General features: G+C 40.0%; 1 protein-coding gene and 1 long non-coding RNA gene across 5 annotated transcripts in view; one reads left to right on the top strand and one right to left on the bottom strand.

The window, feature by feature from the left end:
* The window catches only part of KLHL5 (kelch like family member 5), a 73,446-nt gene extending 66,359 nt beyond the window's left edge, over window positions 1-7,087 (top strand). For all 3 annotated transcript variants that reach the window (XM_030800920.1, XM_030800919.1, XM_003258586.3), the window contains one exon: window positions 4,814-7,087. In XM_030800920.1, the coding sequence (XP_030656780.1) occupies window positions 4,814-4,870 (57 nt within the window). In that variant the 3' untranslated portion in view covers window positions 4,871-7,087. The remainder of the gene's footprint in view (window positions 1-4,813) is intronic.
* Window positions 1-19,484, bottom strand: part of LOC115831742 — a 32,402-nt gene that overhangs the window by 3,063 nt on the left and 9,855 nt on the right. The window lies entirely within an intron of this gene.

Below are 19,484 nucleotides of genomic sequence, written 5' to 3'. Positions count from 1 at the left end.
CCAGCTACTCAGGAGGCTGAGGCAGGAGAATCGCTTGAACCCAGGAGGCAGAAGTTGCAGTGAGCGGTGAGCAGAGATCGTGCCACTGCACTCCAGCCTGGGTGACAGAGTGTGACTCCATCTTACAAAAAAAGGAAAAAAGAAAAGAAAGCTTCTGAGAAGCCCCACGGTCATGTAACCTAAGGTCTTGGGTAGGTAAGATCTACATGTGCAAGGGGAGAACGTACCACACAAGGCAGTGGGTATTTAGTGTCCCGTGGTACAGGCGCCAAGTGATACGGGAGATAAGAGAGAAAAAAGAAAGTGGTTATGGGGAAAGCTTTAGTGAGAAAGAAGTGGGATTTAAACCAAGCCTTAGTGAATTGATACAATTCAAAAAGATTGGAAAGAAGAAATTGTGAGAAAATGTGAAAGAAATGTCACCAAAGCAGAATTATGTAAGACATATTGAAGTATGACTGGTCACAAGGATGTATGCTTGAGAGGAGAAGGAGTGCTTACTGGAGAGGAAGATTGGGGTCAGAATGGAGATCTGTGAGACCAAAGTGGGAGGACTGCTTGAGGCCAGGAATTCCAGACCAGCATGGGTGACAAAGTGAGATGCCATCTCTACAAAAATTTGTGTTTTTTTTGTTTTGTTTTATTTTTCAGACAGAGTCTTGCTCTTGTTGCCTAGGCTGGAGTGCAATGGCACGATCTCAGCTCACTGCAACCTTCACCTCCCACGTTCAAGTGATTCTCCTGCCTCAGCCTCCTGAGTAGCTGGGATTACAGGTGCCCACCACCACACCCAGCTAATTTTTGTATTTTTAGTAGAGATGGGGTTTCATCATGTTGGCCAGGCTGGTCTCAAATTCCTGACCTCGTGATCCCCCCGCCTCGGCCTCTCAAAGTGCTGGGATTACAGGCATGAGCCACCGTGCCCAGCCCAAAAAATTTTGAAAAATTATCAAGGTGTGGTGGCACACACCTGTAGTCCTATCTACTTGGGAGGCTGAGGCAGAGGATCACTTGAGCCCAGGAATTGAGGCTGAAGTGAACCATGATCATGACACTGCACTCTAGTCTGGATGACAGAGCAAGACTCTGTCTCTTAAAAATAATTAATCATATAATAATAATTTTTTAAAAGAATGGGGATGTGTAAAGGCTAAGCTAAAGAGTTTGGTAACAAGAAGCCAGCAGAAACTTTCAACCAAGAGAATGATGCCGTGGGGGTGCATAGGTTGGGTGAGGGGCAGGGGAAGTGAGAGCTGGATAAAAGGAAAAATGTTTAGAGGATTGCTTCAGTTGCAAGGCTTGAAGCATTCAATGTAGATGGATTCAAGAGATATTGCCAAGTCTTATTGATCTTTCTTTATATACACACACTTACTGGGTTGAGTTGGGAGGTGTGGTCTCTGAAGAAAACAGGAAAGGAATGATGAGAGAAGTTCTCAGAAGACAACGGAATAGAGCATCTAAAGGGAGGAGTAGGAGTTTCAACAGTGTAAGAAAGAATGAAGATTTGTCATTTGTAAAGTTGTGGGACCTTCTGAGAATCTGATAGAAGCAGAAGCCAGCACACAGTTTCAAAAGTAAACAGAAGAGGCCAGGCACGGTGGCTCACACCTATAATCCCAACACCTTGGGAGGCCGAGGTGGGCGGATCTTTTGAGGCCAGTTCGAGACCAGTGTGGCCGGCATGGTGAAACCCCGTCTCTACTAAAAATACAAACATTAGTGCTCCTATAGTCCCAGCTGAGGTACAAGGCTGAGGCACAAGAATCGCTTGAACTCAGGAGGTGGAGGTTGCAGTGAGCCAAGATCGTGCCACTGCACTCCAGCCTGGGTGACAGAGCGAGACTCTGTCTAAAAAAAAAAAAAAAAAAAAAAAAAGTAAACAGAAGAATAGAGTGTAGGAGCTAGAGAGGCATGCAGTTTTTAAATGATGATGATAGAAAGTTAGTATTTATTGAGCACATCTTACAGGCCAGGCTCTGTTCTAAGCACTGTAAAGAATTTAATCTTCAACAACCCTATAAGGTTGAGTTCTGGTATTTTCCCACTGTACAGGATGAGGAATCTGACACGGAAGTTAAACAGCTAACCCAAGGCCACATAGCAAATAAATAGTGGAGTTAGAATTAGAACCAAGGATTTTTTTTTTTTCCACAATAGAGATGACAACAAGAGGGCAGAGAGAGATTCCAGATACTAGAAAGAAAGGAAGCAAAATTGAAGGGCACCTTTCTGAGAAAAGGGCAGGAAACAGAATTAAGAGCAAAGACTGGGGGCCGGGCACAGTGGCTCATGCCTGTAATCCCAGGACTTTGGGAGGCCAAGGCGGGTGGGTCACCGGAGGTCAGGAGTTCAAGGCCAGCTTGGCCAACATGGTGTAACCCCATCTCTACTAAAAATATAAAAGTTAGCTGGGCGTGGTGGCATTCACCTGTAATCGCAGCTACTTGGGAGGCTGAGGCAGGAGAATCGCTTGAACCTGGGAGGTGGAGGTTGCAGTAAGCCAAGATCACACCATTGCACTCCAACCTGGGTGACAAGAGCAAAACTCTCTCTCAAAGAAAAAAAAGCAGACTGGTCACCCTCAGACTAGAAGAAAGATCTTACCCTCCAAGGCTTGGGAAAAGATGAGAATTTGAGTGTAGAAAGGTACAGGGAGCTTTTAAGTGAAGAGAAACAGGAAGAAAGGACTTAGACTGTGTGGGCTTTATCCTGTTTCTTAAGTGAGATCACTTGATGGAGGGGGGGAAGGGATAAGATTGAGAGCTACAAGATTTCATTGGAAATGAGATGATTACCTAGTATCAGCTTCCCACTATGGCAAAAATAGTTGTGAATGACACCCAAGGAGTTCAAAAAGATAAGAACCTCTTTTTCTGACATGTATTTAAGCCCTAAGTCCAGTTATATATAAGATTTAAGCCCTATCAACCAGTTGAGACTTATTATTTATAATTAATACTTAATGCTAAATCACCCCATATCAAAATTGACCATCGGTGTCCACATAGCTATTTTGCTTGCAAGCCACCTCTCTTACTATGTTAAAGCACCTAAAAATGCGAACTCATTATCATAGTATCTGAAAAATTAAAGTTTTCCTGGGCCAGGCATGGTGGCTCACCCCTGTAATCCCAGCAGTTTGGGAGGCCAAAGCAGGCGGTTTGCCTGAGCTCAGGAGTTTGAGACCAGCCTGGCCAACATGGTAAAACCCTGTCTCTACTAAAATACAAAAAATTAGCCAGGTATGGTGACGTGTGCCAGTAGTCCCACCTACTCAGGAGGCTGCGGCACGAGAATTGCTTGAACCCAGGAGGTGGAGGTTGCAGTGAGCCGAGATGCGCCATTGCACTCCAGCCTGGGTGACAGTGCAAGACTCTGTCTCAAAAACAAGCCAAACAAACAAAAAAATTTTGAAGTTTTCCTTTCAGTGTTCTGACAGATGGACATTTGTATAGGCACTAAAATGAGATGACAAAGTCCTAAGCCACTACCCACCTCACTACCAGCCTTACCTCAAAGCAAGAGGTGATTGCATTGTGTTTAACAAATTCTCTAAGCTACACTTTCTAGCTAGTTGTCATGATAGTGTCAACTATTCACAGTGTAGAGACTAAATGTCTTGGATGATTTGAGAAGAGCTACTAATTATAAACTGACATTTTGATATAAATGATTTTTGAGGTCAGTTCGATAATGCTATAAATAAATATGGTTTTAAAATAGGTTATTTGATTGTTCCAAGAGACTTACAGTGATCAAAACAACTGATTCAGATGGAGAACTACTGAGAATTCTCTTATAACTAAAGTCTGACCTGTTCTTAAAATCTACTCATTGGTCTAGGAGGTCAAACTGATTAGGAAGTCATTTTGGCATCTGACAAAAATACTTTAGTACATACCCTAACATATGTAAGTACAAATTAAACTTTCTTAATACTTTGCATTACTCACCCCCCCAATCCATGTTAACATTTTAACTCTCCTGGATCAAATGCATAGATTCTTACTGTGTTCAGAGTAATTCTTCAGAACTATTTTTGTCCACACTTTTATTTCCACTGTGAATTACCCAGTGTCTAGAGTTCCTATTATTTAAAACAGAGGGGAAAGATTTAAGAATTGTTCTTTATCCATAAATTTAGATTGTATTCCTTCCCCTAGCAACCCTCCCCCGACTTCTGTCTCACTGTAATAGAGCTCATTCACTGAGTTTGTTTCCACTCCTAGTGGAGTTGGATGGGTAGCATTTATTATTTATTTAGTCTGCTAAAAAGTAGTAGAATGGGTTTAGACTTTTCAGCCATGCACGTAGAAGGTAGTCAAAAAATGTGAGGTTATGAGTTCTTCTAGAATAAGCAGATCCCCAGGCATTCAGAGTATTTTGTGTGCTATCTCTGAGATAGCATGGCTGTTAGAGGACCTCTCTAGATAACACTTGATCTTTCCTCCATATTGGTCACAGAGTTACTGTAAGTGTTCAGCATTTCTTCATATCCATACTGTGCATCATTTTGGCTAAAACAGTGTTTCATGTAGATTAAGTATTGAGCTGTTTTTAAAAATCACCTTTAAAGAAGAGTGAATGCTACACAATCATGATGTACTCAAAACAACTTAGTCTATGAAACTTTGCCATGGAGGGTGGTTCTTGGGAAGGGGACCAGGCCAGAAACAGCGCTGATACAGCAGGGGCCAGGGCAGCAACCCTTTGCCAACAAGTACAGGCTGTTTCAATATTTCACCAACTGGCATAGTAGTGTTGACATTTTAACCTACAAATCCAATACATATCTCTTTTTCTTTTTTAGGTTGCTCCACTTTGCCTAGGAAGAGCTGGAGCTTGTGTTGTGACTGTAAAATTATAATTTAGTGTTCTGTTTTCTACATGAAGACACCGTCTTCCTTTATTAATTTAGTATAATTATTCTATCAATGGATACATTTTTAGTAAACGTGCATTGTCACAATCCTGGGCACAAAGTGCCTGATCTCAAAGTGAAGATAGTAAAACAAGGGAGGAAGCAGTGGATGGACCAGGATTAATTCCTTTCATTTCTTAGTAAATTAAAACCTGCAGCTGGTGGATTGTGAACACACATTCCCGATGTAATAATTGAGGACAAATGCACTGCTCTGGAACATAGCCCAGTCAAGCACATCTTACTCACATCCAGATTTATTTTCCTACAGTGCAAACACACCAGATGAAACTTTAAAATGTTACTTTTTATAAGCTTATCATAAATGAGTTGCAGTAATTTGCTTGTTTACCTACAACCACTATTTTAATGATATACTAAAGATAACACTATTTAGTTTTTTCAGAAACATCTGCATTATATGTGTGTTGGTTGTGGATTTTGTTTCTAAAATTGGCTTAGTTCAATAAATAAAGAAAAGCATTAAGGACTTAAAGCAACAATAACCAAATAAAAACTTGATAGGCTCTTTGAAGTCTATTTAAATATTCATTCCATTACATCTAGACTCACCAAGAACTACATGTTATGATGTTAAGTTGAAGCTGAAACATGATGTTTTGCATTAAATTTAAGATATGCAAATTTATGTAGAGAAAATAAATGTTATATACCCTATAATGTTCTTTCACCTAATTAGTATTTAATTATATGGATTTGTTTTATATTATAAAAGACGTTTTGATTTTGTCTTTTGATATTGACAAAATTGTTTGGATATCCTTATGTTCTCAAGTCTGTATCTGCCTGCCCTGCCTTATTTCGTATGTTTTGCCACAGTTAACCCATTGTGCTTCTTTGTAATCAGTTTGTGGGGGAATGGGCTTATTGAATGTCTAAAAAATAAGTTGAAAGAAGTGTTTGTTACCCTAAGTTTTTTACATTTGTAAACTCTAATTACATATGTGAACGTTATTACTCTCAGTGAATTGTTATTGTTTGCAAAAATGCACTGGGCAGTAACATTTTGTGATAAATCCTACAAGATATAAGTCATTGAGATGTCTAAGATGCTTTTTATTTTAACCCCAATTAATAACCACCTTATGAAAATAATATTTGCTAATACTTATTATGAACTAGGAATCAGAGTTTTTGTATGCATCAATGCAGTTAATCCTTACAACAACCTTATGAGGTAGTTCTATTCCCTTTTTATAGCTAAGGAAATTGGGGTACAGAGAAGTTAACCCCAAGGTTATATATTACAAGTAAGTGGCAGAGCAGGGATTCATACAAAGGCCTTCTCACTCAGCAGTCTTCACTCTTTACTATTCCTGCCACTAGGTAGAAAAAGAAAAATTTCAGCCAGGCATGGTGGCTCATGCCTGTAATCCCAGCACTTTGGGAGGCTGAGGCGGGCAGATCATGAGGTCAGGAGATGGAGACCATCCTGGCTAACACGGTGAAACCCCGTCTCTACTAAAAATAAAAAATAAAAAATAATTAGCCGGGCGTGGTGGCGGGCGCCTGTAGGCCCAGCTACTTGGGAGGCTGAGGCGGGAGAATGGCGTGAACCCAGGAGGCGGAGCTTGCAGTGAGCCGAGATCGCGCCACTGCACTCCAGCCTGGGCGACAGAGCGAGACTCCATCTAAAAAAAAAAAAAATTTCATTTTAGGTGAGGAATTATTTATTTTAATAAAAAAAAAGAGGGTTTATGCTTTTTAGTAATAAAATTTACCAGTAACACCCAATCAGAAAATTTTGGTTCCTTAGTATTTAGGGAAAACTTTTGTTTAAATCTCTTAGGGAATTTTACATATTTTGATTTAGAAAAGTGGATGCAATATAATATATTTCAAGTTTTATACATATTAGATGAATTGCATGGTATTTTAGGCAACTTAACTATAAACAAATTTATTCATAGAAGCATTGTTGCCAACAATTTAGATGACCTAGGTGAAAAAACACACCAATTGACAAAACTGGCTCAAAAGGAAATAAAAAATCCAAACAGACCTATAACAAGTAAAGAGATTGAACCAGTAATCAAAAATCTCCCAACAAGGAAAGTCCAGGACTAAATGAGTTTACTGGCAAACTATGCCAAACATATAAAGAAGAATTAACACTAATCCTTCTCAAACTCTCCCAAAAAATGGAAGAGAAAGGAGCACCCTGTGACCCATTCTGTAAGGCCGTCATTACCTTAACACCAAAGCCAGACAAAGACCTCACAGGGAAACTACAGACCAATATCCCTTATGAATATAGATGCAAAAAAACTTCAAAATACTAGCAGGCCAAATCCAGCAGCTTATTAAAATGATCATACAGCATGACCAAGTGAGATTTATCAAAGAAATACAGGGATAGTTCTACATACAAACGTCAATCGATGTAATAATATACCATATTAATAGAATGAAGGGGAAAAAACAGCATGATCACGTCAATTGATAAGAAAAAGCATTTGACAAAATCCAACACCCTTTCATGGTAAAAACACTCTGCAAACTAGGAAGAAAAGGGAACTTTCTTCACCTGATAAAGACATTCATAAAAACCCACAGCTAACAACATAATAGCAAAACATTGAAAATTTTTCCCTTAATATCATGAAAATTCCTGGTTTCCCCACTGCTATTCAACATTATACTAGAAGGTCTAGCCACAGCAATTAGGCAAGAAAAAGAAATAAAATGAATCCCAAATAGGAAGAAGTAAAACTACATCTGCAGAAAACATGGTCCTATATATTAAAAATCCTAAAGAATCCACAAAATGATTCTGGCTGATTTTAAAAATTCAGCAATGTTGCAGGTTGCAAAATCAACACACAAAAGTCTAAGAAAAACCTGAGGGGAAATTAAAACAATTTCATTTATAAAAACATGAAAAAGAATAAAATACTTAGAAATAAATTTGACCAAGAAAGTGCAAGACTTAGACACTGAAAAGTCCAAAACGTTGCTGAAAGAAATTAAAGAAGACCTAAATAAATGGAAGACATCCTGTGCTGGCAGGTTGGAAGACTTAACATTGTAAAGATGGCATTACTCCCAAAATAAGTCTATAGATTTAATACAATCCCCATTAAAATTCCAGTGACCCTTTTACAGAAACTGAAAAGCTGACCCTAGAATTTATATGAGATTGCAAGTTACTAAAGGTACTCAAGTCTGTTCAAAACAATCTTGAACAAGAATAGTTGAAGGACTCGCATTTTCCAATTTCAAAATTTACTGCAAAGCTACTTGAATCAAAACAGTGTTGTGCTGGTATAAAAATATATAAAGCAATAGAGTAGAATGGAAAGTCCAGAAATAAATTACATCAATACACTATGGTCAATTGATTTTTGACAAGGGTTCCAAGACCACTCAATGAAGGAAGAACAGTGTCTTCAACTAATAGTGCTAAGACAAGTGAATATTCACATGCAAAAGAATGAAGTTGTACCCGGACTTCATACCATATATAAAAATTAATTCAAAATAGATCAAAGACCTAAATGTAAGAGCTAAAACCATAAAACTTTGAGAAGAAAATATAGGAATAAATCTTCATGACCTTGGATTTGGCAATGGTTTCTTAGATATGGCACCAAAAGCACAAGCAACAACAGCAAAAAAAAAAAAAAAAATAGACTTCATCAAAATTAAAAGCTTCTACATATCAAGGGACACTATGAAGAAATTGAAAAGACAACCTACAGAATGGGAGAAAATATTTGTAAATCTTATATATCTGGTAAGGAACCAATATCTAGAATATATAAGGAACTCCGACGCTCAACAACAAAAAGACAACCCAATTTTAAAATGGGCAAAGGACTTAAATAGACATTTCTCTCATGAAGATATACAAATGGCCGACAAGCACATGGAAAGTGCTCAACCTCATCAGTCATTATGCAAATCAGCACCACAAGAAGATACCACTTCACACCTATTAGAATGACAAAATAGACCTAGGATCTAAACCTACAGGAAAAAAAATGAATAGTAGAGAAAATAAATGTTAGAGAGGATGTGGAGAAATTGAAAACCTTCATTCATTGTTGGTGGGAATGTTAAATGGTGTAGCCACTGTGGAAAACAGTTTGGCAGTTCCTCAATAAGTTAAAAAAAAGAATTACCATATGACCCAGCAAGTCCACTCCTGGGTATATACTGAAAAGAACTGAAAACAGGTGTTCAAGCAAAAACTTTCATGCAAATATTCATCGCAGCACTAGTCACAGTAGCCAAAAAAGTGGAAACAACCCAAATGGCCATCAGCTGGTGAATGAATAAACAAATTGTGGTATCTACACACGGCACAATAGAATATTCAGCCATAAAGAGAAATGAGGGACTGATACATGCTAAAACATGGATGAGCCTTGAGTGCATTTTTGCCAAGTGAAAGAAGGCAGACACAAAAGGCAACGTATTGCGTGAGTGCATTTATATGAAATATCCAAAATAGGCAAATCCATGGAGACAGAAAGCAGATAAATGTTGTAAGAGGCTGAGAGAAAGGAGTCGGGAGTGATTGCTAAAAAGGAGTTTCCTTCTAGGGTGATGAAAACGTTCTGGAACTACTTATTGGGGATGATTGCACAACATGGTGAAGGTACTCAATGTCACTAATGGTAAATTTCACACACACTTTACCATAATTTTTTAAAAGCTTTATTAGCTACATTATGTTATGATACTTAAATGTCATAACAATAGCATTCTGTATGCTTCACTAGGATCAAAACTTTGGATTTATATGCATCCAGAAGAGAATTTTTTCACTGTAATTTGCAAATAAATGAATTTCTAAAAATCTGACAGAAAGGCTCTTAAATCTTAATTTCAACCTAAGAAGGGAGTGAGAAACAATGAGAGCCACGAGGGGAGAGTTAACTGGGAACGTCCCCACCGTCCGGTACATGGCAGGCATTCCACAAATGTTTTCTACAAGTTGAAATAGATATCTTTTCATGAGCTCTGTAATATTTGAAATTATTGATAACTCTTACACAAAAACAAATATTCAATAAAATGATATTTAATTTTACTGTGACTAGATAATACTCATGTAATATTTTTTATTTTTTAACTGGAGTAAAAAAAATCAAATGCCGTGAAAAATTACAGGCTGCTTATGGCATTTTCATCATTCTGAGTCTTAAAGTAACTTATAAGAACGCCCCACCTCTTCCATCACAGCCTCTGTCCTCATTCCTAAGGTGTAGGAGAGTACAATGTTTATTTTGTATCTTCTCTTGGGGCTGAACAACTTGCGAGCCTCTTGAAGAAATGCCGTATTGACTGATGTGGGTATTGGCATCATCGCTAGACTTCACTGCCACCCTCATTTCCCCCTAGTCCTGGGTAATTATTTGGGCTAACGAGGTATAATCTAGAGAGCAAACCCAGGGAAGCTCGGGAAGCAAATCTAGTGCCCTGGATCTTTGCCCAGGCTCAAGCTGATTCCATTTGACCATATTTCTTTGTGGATCATAAACAATTATATTTAATTGAGGTATTTTCGCATAGTTTTGAGGACAGCAAAGATCACCTGGTGGCCATCAAGCAGATCATCTGAAGGCAAAACTCCTTATCTGAGGAATTCAGAAGTCATTGGACTGCCCTATTATCTAAAGCCGGCATCTGGTACTAGGCTTCTTTACCAAAAATGTATTTAATGTAAGTAACTAGAATTTTTATACATCTCTGGAATGAATGTGTGTCAAAAGTTACTGTGCAACCCTTCCTGACATCAAGGCACCAAAATGCCTACAAATGTAAGCATTTACCATGACCTGTGTAACGAATGTGGTCAAAATTACCCTTAAGCTCCTGCTTTAAGGTCCATAAATGCCTTGTTATTACTCCAGTTTCACACTGCTATAAAGAACTCACACCTGCAATCCCAGCACTTTGGGAGGCTGAGGTGGGGGGGATTGCTTGAGCTCAGGGGTTTGAGACCAGCCTGGGCAACATCTTGAGACATCTGTACCAAAAATACTAAAATTAGCCAGGAATAGTCCCAGCCACTTGGGAGGCTGAAGTGGGAGGATGGCTTCAGCCCAGGAGACAGAGGTTGCAGTGAGCTGACATTGCACCACTGCACTCCAGCCTGGGTGACAGGTGACCTTGTGTCAAAAACAAAAAAAAAGTTACAAATAATACAACTTAAATGAGTACTGATTTTCAGGGAGGCATTCACCTTCGGGGGAAAAAAAGGAAAAACAAAAAGGACGTAGAGTAAATTTGGGGGTTTTTTGTTTGATTGATTTTGTTTTGAGACAGGGTCTTGCTGTGTCGCCCAGGCTGGAGTGTAATGGCCCGATCATAGCTCACTGTGTCCACAACTTCCTGAGCTTAAGCAGCCACCTCAGCCTCAGCCTCAGCCTCAGCCTGTCAGTAGCTGGGACTACAGGCATGCACCACCATGTTTGGCTATTTTTTTTTTTTCTGTTTTTATTTTTTGTAGAGACAGGATCTCACGTTGTTGCCCAGGCTTGTTTCAGACTCCTGGGCTCAAGCGATCTTCCCACCTCCTCTTCCTAAAGTGCTGGGATTGTAGGCCTGGGTCACCACACTGACCTGGCGCAAATTTTGTGGAAGGAAAGAGGTCCCTGCTTAGTGGTAGCTGGAGTGATGAGGTTAGGGAGAAGCTGTCATTCAGAGCCGTCTCTGCAGTGACAAGAATAGCTGTGCTGTGTGAGAACTTCAGAGAAGAAAAATGTTGGGTAGTAAGTTTGGCAAAAGCTGACCTACTTATTTTCTGATTCCGTATCAGAAACTCAATAGCAAAGCAGCAGAGAAGGACTGGCAGAGTGAGTTAATCCAGTAGAGAATCCCTTTACCTCAGAAACTTTCTGATCAATAAGGCATTGAGCAAAACAGTAGGGTGACTGAGATCCTATATAGTAATAGATGATAAAACGAAGGAGGGGAGAGAATGGTAGTTCCTTAAGGCCACATACGGGGGTATATTTTTGTATTCCCTGCAGCACTTAGCATTTTATCTATTGTTATACCTTCACATAACTAGCTTCCACTAATTATTCATTGAATATAAATATGAAGTAGATTTGATCTTTTGAGGTAAACCGTCTCCGAGGTATTGGAGTGTGAGTTTATAGTATCCCAGATTCTGAAACACAGAACAGAAAGAATCCTTGCGGCTTCCTTGTTCACATGTTGGTGGGGGTGGACTAGGAGAAGGGTGGAAAGCCTGGGCATGGAAGAGGGAAAGCCGGGATACCTTCAGAAAGTAGTGAGTGGCCCAGGCTGACTGCAGTGTGGAACATGTGCAGAAGGATGGAGGGAACTGTCTGCCAATTTATTGTTTTTAAAATTAATTTTATCATTAAAGTTTGTAATTCATTGTTTCAAATTAAAAATGCCAGCCATTCAGTGCTAGCATAAAGACTGCTAGCAGAATAAATAAAATAATAATAAAACTAATTTTTAAAATGCCAATCATGCCTTCTGTCTGTACATGACTAATATTATGGATGCTAGATGCAGTGGCTCATGCCTGTAATCCCAGCACTTTGGGAAGCCAAGGCAGGAGGATCACTTGAGGCCAGGAGTTCGAGACCAGGCTGGGAACACAGGGAGACCTCGTCTCTACATATAAGTTTTTTAAAAATTAGCCAGGCATGATGGTGTGCACCTGTGGTCCCACCCACTCGGGAGGCAGAGACAAGAAGATTGTCTGAGCCTGGGAGGTCAAGGCTGCAGTGAGCTATGATCAGCCTGGGTGACAGAGTGAGACCTTGCCTCAAAAAATAAAAAATAAAATAAAATATATGGAGACACAGCAGCTGGTCACAAAACTGCCAGAGATACAATCAGCAAGCAGGCCCCCATACACTGAGTCTACCTGCTCCTCCCTCCCAACCTTGTTTAAGTAGCCATACGTATTGCTTGCAGCTAAAATACATTAACTAAGCGTTCTATTTTCTCTTCTCCCAGCAATATTACAACATATTTTCTTTAAAAAAAAAAAAAAATTACAACTTTTTTTTTTTTTGACACGGAGTCTCGCTCTGTTGCCCAGGCTGGAGTGCAGTGGCGCAGTCTCGACTCACTGCAACCTCCACCTCCTGGGTTCAAGTGATCCTCCTGCCTCAGCCTCCTGAGTAGCTGGGATTACAGGCATGCACCACTACATCCGGCTAATTTTTTTGTATTTTCAGTAGAAACAGTTTCACCATGTTGGTCAGGCTGGTCTCAAACTCCTGACCTCGTGATCCGCCCGCCTTGGCCTCCCAAAGTGCTGGGATTACAGGCGTGAGCCACTGTGCCTGGCCTCAACTTTTATTTGAGAGTTAGGGGGATACAAGTGTAGGTTTGTTACATGGGTATGTTGTGTGATGCTGAGGTTTGGGGTACGGATGATCCTGTCACTTAGGTGATGAGCACAGTAACCAATAGGTAGTTTTTCAGCACAGCCCCTACCTCCCTTCCCTCTCTAGGAGTCTCCAGTGTCTATTGTTCCATCTTTCTGTCCTCTATAACAGATTTTCAAATGTTATTGATATCTTACTCAATATTTGGGTTGTGGAAAAATTTTATAATTTATTTGCATTACATAAATCCTTCACAATGAGAAATAGTCATTGCAAAGATTGTACCAGATGATTGCTCAGATCCCTTCCAGCTCCAGTATTCACTAAGGTAGATTGAATATCACATGACTGTCTCTTGGGAACCCACCCAGCAACTATAACATCCCAGCCAGAACCTGGATATGAATATGAATATGAATCCCAGCCAGAACCTGGAATGCCACAGGAATTGTTACCCCATTGCTTGAACTACAATCCAGTGATTCTCAACTACAGTGTCATGTAGGATTACTTGTGCCAAGACCAGCTCGGTCAGGGAGACCCTAATCCAGCAGCGCTAGAGGAATTAAACACATATATGCAGAAATATAGAGGTGTGAAGTGGGAAATCAGGGGTCTCACAGCCTTCAGAGCTGACAGCTTCAAACAGAGATTTACCCACGTGTTTATTAACAACAAGCCAGTCATTAGCATTGTTTTTATAGATACTAAATTAACTAAAAGTATCCCTTATGGGAAACGAAGGGATGGGCCAAATTAAAGGAATAGGTTGGGCTAGTTAACTGCAGCAGGAGCATGTCGTTAAGGCACAGATCGCTCATGCTATTGTTTGTGGTTTAAGAATGCCTTTAAGTGGTTTTCCGCCCTGGGCAGGCCAGGTGTTCCTTGCCCTCATTCCCGTAAACCCATAACCTTCCAGTGTGGGCATTATGGCCATCATAAACATGTCACAGTGCTGCAGAGATTTTGTTTATGGCCAGTTTTGGGGCCAGTTTATGGCCAGAATTTGGGGGGCTTGTTCCCAACAACTTGAAGAATTTTAAAATACATAGATGCCTGCACTTCACTCCAGGTGTGACATCTTGGGATGCCAATCCCAGCCAGAACCCAGGTGATTCTAATGTGCAGCCACCTTTAGGAGGATGACCAGGCCCCATTCCACACAATGGTGCTTTAGGCTCCTCTCACACTGCGTCCCTGACTTACCAACTTCTTCAAATCTGGGCCCTTTGTGTTATTCCATGAGCAAACTTTTCAAGCACCCTCAAGCACGTTTACAAGAGCCATTTATTTACATAATTATGAGATTACAAATCGTTCTTTTTTTTTTTTCTTTTGAGACAAGGTCTCACTCTGTCTCTCAGGCTGGAGCTTAATGGTGTGATCTCGGCTCACGGCAACCTCCACATCATGGGCTCAAGCAATCCTCCTGCCTCAGCCTCCCAAGTACCTGGGACTACAGGCATGCACTACCATGCCTGGCTAATTTTTGTATTTTTTTTTTTGTAGAGATGGGGTATCACCATGTTGGCCAGGCTGGTCAAGAACTCCTGGACTCAAGAGATCTGCCTGCCTTGGCCTCCCAAAGTGCTAGGATTACAGGTGTGAGCCACCGTGCCCAGCCTGACATTACAAATCCTTTTTATCTGCTAAAGTTCCCTGAAGACAACTACTAGGTACTTTACTAGTTGTATTAAGCCAGTGCAAGACATACAATTTAATTTATTTTGAAACATCATACCATGTGGAGGTTTCTACTAATTTAGTTGAGCTTTCCCAAATTATACCAAATCAGTGAGGCCGACAATCATATTTTTGTAAAAGAAATGGAATATTTTCATCAAAGTTACTTAAAGAGATATTTGTGAGAGTCTAAAATGGATCAGAGCTTTTAAAGCCATGAACAACTCAGCAGACATTGGTTTCTGGGTACCATGTTTGAGTAGATTATTCAGAAGAATCATCCTACTTAAAACAACCACAAATTCAGAATGAAACATAAAATATGTTGCCTTTAAAGCATTAAAGCACAGACAAAATTTTCAGGATTAAGAGGACAAAAAACTAAGTGAAAGCCAACCAGGTGCAGTGGCTCATGCCTGTAATCCTAGCACTTTGGGAGGCCCAGGCAGGATCGCTTGAGCCCAGGAGTTTGAGACCAGCCTGGGGCAACATAGTGCGACCTGTCTCTACAAAAAATACAAAAATTAGCCTGGTGTGGTGGTGCATGCTTGTAGTCCCAGCTACTTAGGAGGCTGAGGTGAGAAGATTGCGTGAGCCTGGGAAGTTGAGGCTCCACTGAGCCAAGATCACACCACTGCAGTGCAGCCTGAGTGATAGGAGCGAGACCCTGTCTCAAAAAAAAAAAAAAAAAAGGAAATCCAAGTGAAAGGAGAGAAGACTTGGAAAAATAGGCAGAGAACTGAAGCTTTTTTGCCCCAAGGGCATTTGCCAAACTCTCAAAAATTCCCCTTCGGTTCTGTTGACCTCCCAGGGGATGGGATAGAGAACTCAAAACCTAGGACCTGTCCAAGGTGGGAAGATCCTACTTCTACATAGCTGGGACCTCTAAGTACTACAGCTTCAAAGGTAAGGACAAACCGGAAGAACCTCTACCTCACTCCCCATTATCAGGAGACTACAAAAAAGGAAAGGAAATGCACTGGAATATCTAGGAAGATGTGACCACAAACCAGTCTCCCTGGAATGCTGCAGCCCAGATTCACATTACTTGAAAAAGGAATCTGAATAATCCTATTTATTTAAAGAAAATCTTCCCCCAAAGAAAACTCTAAACTGGGCGTGTTGGCTCACTCTTGTAATCCCAGCACTTTGGAAAGCTGAGGCGGGTGAATCACTTGAGTTCACAAGTTCGAGACCAGGCTGGGCAAAATGGCAAAACCCTGTCTCCACAAAAAATTTAAAAAGTGGCCAGGTGCCGTAGTGCACACCTGTAGTCCCAGCTACTTGGGAGGCTGAGTTGGGAGGCTCACTTGAGCCCAGGAGCAGAGGTTGCAATAAGCCGAGATCATCCCACTGCACTCCAGCCTGGGTGACAGAGTGAGACCTCATCTCAAAAAAAAAAAAGAAGAAAGGAAAAGAAAACTCTAGGCCTTGGTATTTTCACTGGCATTTTCTACCAGTCAAGGAAGACTATCTTTCTGAAATGTATTTAAGCAGAATAATAAATGCCCACAGAAAATAGCACAAGGGAAACACCCTAGCTACACAATTCCAGTACATTTCTCATTCATATTCCCTTCAACAATGCTAAAACGTGTTCATTTCATGACACTAAGCAATTCTATAATTACTCAAAATATGGTGAAAGACTTTCTTCTCATTCTATCTAGTCTTTCATATTGCTCACTAGATTGACTGCCATTACTATAATCTGTTAAATAATGAGCATTTCAGAAAGTATTGTAATACCTAAAAATATTAAATGATAGTCTATTCACAGGAATCAAAACATCCACATCTGCATACTGGTGACAAGTCGTCTGACCATAATAAAATAATAACTTAATATTATATATTTTAATAGTCATAATTTTAAAATTATTCTCTCTTGTTAGTAATAAAAATTATTCAGGTCAATTTTTCCTTGGCTTATCAAGCAGATGTTTTAGATTATATCAAAGTGTTAAAAATTATGCTAACTTATGATTCTTGGTTGTTTGCTGATACTGCATAGTTAATGCTATTTAGCACATTGTCATTTTTTTCAACTAATTACATTGTGCTTTAAGATTTGAGCTAAAGACTTTTTGCACTGAATTATCTACATTCATATAATAACCTGTGAGTATAGAATCCCAGGGAGCCAGGTAGAACTATTCAATTAAAGTTCATGATAAAAACGTGACAAGTATTATTGGAATAAGGAATATACTTAAAATTAAGGGTTTCATCTGTATGACTCACACCTGTAATCCAAGTGCTTTGGGAGGCTGAGGCAGGAGGATCACTTGAGGCCAGGAGTTCAAAACCAGCCTGGACAACATAGCAAGATCCCATTTCCTAAAAAAAAAAAAAAGTTTTTAATTAAAAAAAAATTTTTTATCTGTAGTAAGGCAAAGTTCCCAAAAAAATACATATTTAAATGAGCACCTTTCTGAAGGACAAAGATAGAGAAAAATGCCCAAGATAAGATTATACCTCAGCATTCTAGGTCAAAAGACCTAGAAACTATAGCTCTGTAGTCAGCAAACTGCAGCCCACAGGCCAACTCTGTCTGCTATTTGTTTTTATAAATAAAGTTTTATTGGAACACAGACATGCTCATTTGTTGATGTCTGTAGCAGCTTTCGTGTTATGACAACAAAGTTGAATAGGTGTGACAGCGACTATATCTTTTTCTTGACATTTACAGAAAACATTTCCAACCTGTGCAAGATGTTGAGATGGATCATTCTTCCATCACCTAGAATATGAGGCCTCTGAGAGGATGATAATGAGGGAAAAAACTGCAAAGAAAATGGTAGCAAATACTAGCAAAGAAAATGGTAAGCCAAGGTAAAGCTTCCAATGATAAGAAAGTAATTGAAAGAAGAGAGCATGGGGTGAAAGACTAAGGAATGAAGGCCTGAAGTCCACATGTCAGGGCCACCCTGAGAAAGTCTCTAAGAGCCTCTGAGAAAGTTTTCTCTGGCTCTGAAAACAATTAGGGACTATCTTAGCTGTGGAGGCACCTAAGTGAAATTGAGTTAAAAATTCATATTTTACTAAATTGCTTTAGACTTGTTCATTTGATTATTTTAACATAGGGAGGTTGAGTCAACTTGATTATGTGACAAACACTGTGCTAAGCATTTCACATGTGTGTTAACTCATTTAATTTTTACAACAGCTGTATGAAGTAGATATGACTATTCCCAGTTAACGATATGCAAACTAGCTAGTAAATGTCAGAGCCAAATTTCAAAACCAACCAGATTTGTATGACCTTAGAGCCCTTTAAAAAATCTTTCCAAGATTGCTACATGGAGGTGAGTTTAAGCTGTCTACATTACACAGGATGATACATACTTGATGCCAAGATACGTCCTCACCATATCTGTGCTACTTTTTAAGTTTTTACTTTTAGTGAGTAGAAATAGGCTATATAATTCTGTCTATTGTGTGCCTGAATGGATACACACACAGAGAGCTTTCATAAGTGCCTTTCTATTTTCTTTTTAAATATGTTCTGTGAAAGGACAAAAGAAGGGCATTTTAGAAAGGATGGCATAGTTAATGACTTGGGTGCAGAGGGCTGTTGCTGTCAATAAAGCAGAGAGCAGGGATGCTGAGTAGAGCAGTCATGAATGGAAATGAGAGGATGAGCCATTAGCAGGAAGCCATAAACCCATTATTAGAAGTTTCATGTCATTGAAGGGAGCCAAATGCTTTACAATTCTAAGGACTATGAATAGCCACCTAAGGAGGATGCGTCTGCTGCTGTGATATATCAGACAGAGTCCAATTGGGAGACAGAAATCACACGGTAATCTGAACAGGGAAGATTTTAAATAAATAATCATGTCCCATGACAGAGGATTGGACTCAGAAAGGATTGGCTGGTTATCAGAATCTGAGATTTGCTTTTGCCCTACTGGAGCTAATAAGCTGACCTGTTATGGTTTCATGGACGCTGGCAGAAGACATCCATGGGTTGAAGAAAAAGGATTTTATTACTGAAGGCACAGAAAGCAGTAGGAATATAGTGTTGGGGTCACTTCCCTGTGCCCTTCAATTCCCACGGGAACAAGAGAGAGGATCCCAGGTGGGAATCCACGGAGCTTGAGAAATCCATTACTTTTATAGTGAGTGGTAGGCTATTCTGCTCTTTGTCCTGGAGATTTCTCGCTGCAAACACAACCCTGAGAAATGGCCCAGGTAATCAGCAGTGGGCGGGGACGCTCAGAACCCGCAGCAGATTGCCTCTCCCCTTCCTTCTGCAATGTCTCCAGCACCCTCTACCGACAAAATTTAGCACTGTGCAGGATGGCAAAGGAGAAAAGGGCTCATGTCCACGTTGACTGAGCAGGTAATGAAGACTGGATTTGTAGATCAGAAGCACTAATTAAAAACTGGTGTGGGCCGGGCGCGGTGGCTCACGCCTGTAATCCTAGCACGTTGGGAGGCCGAGGTGGGTGGATCACCTTAAGTCAGAAGTTCGAGACCAGCCTGGCCAAGGTGGTGAAACCCTGTCTCTACTAAAAATA

Source organism: Nomascus leucogenys, chromosome 20, assembly GCF_006542625.1.
Source record: "Nomascus leucogenys isolate Asia chromosome 20, Asia_NLE_v1, whole genome shotgun sequence".
NCBI lineage: Eukaryota > Metazoa > Chordata > Mammalia > Primates > Hylobatidae > Nomascus > Nomascus leucogenys.
Note: the sequence above shows the minus strand (reverse complement) of the source record. Positions and strands in the feature narration are given on the sequence as shown.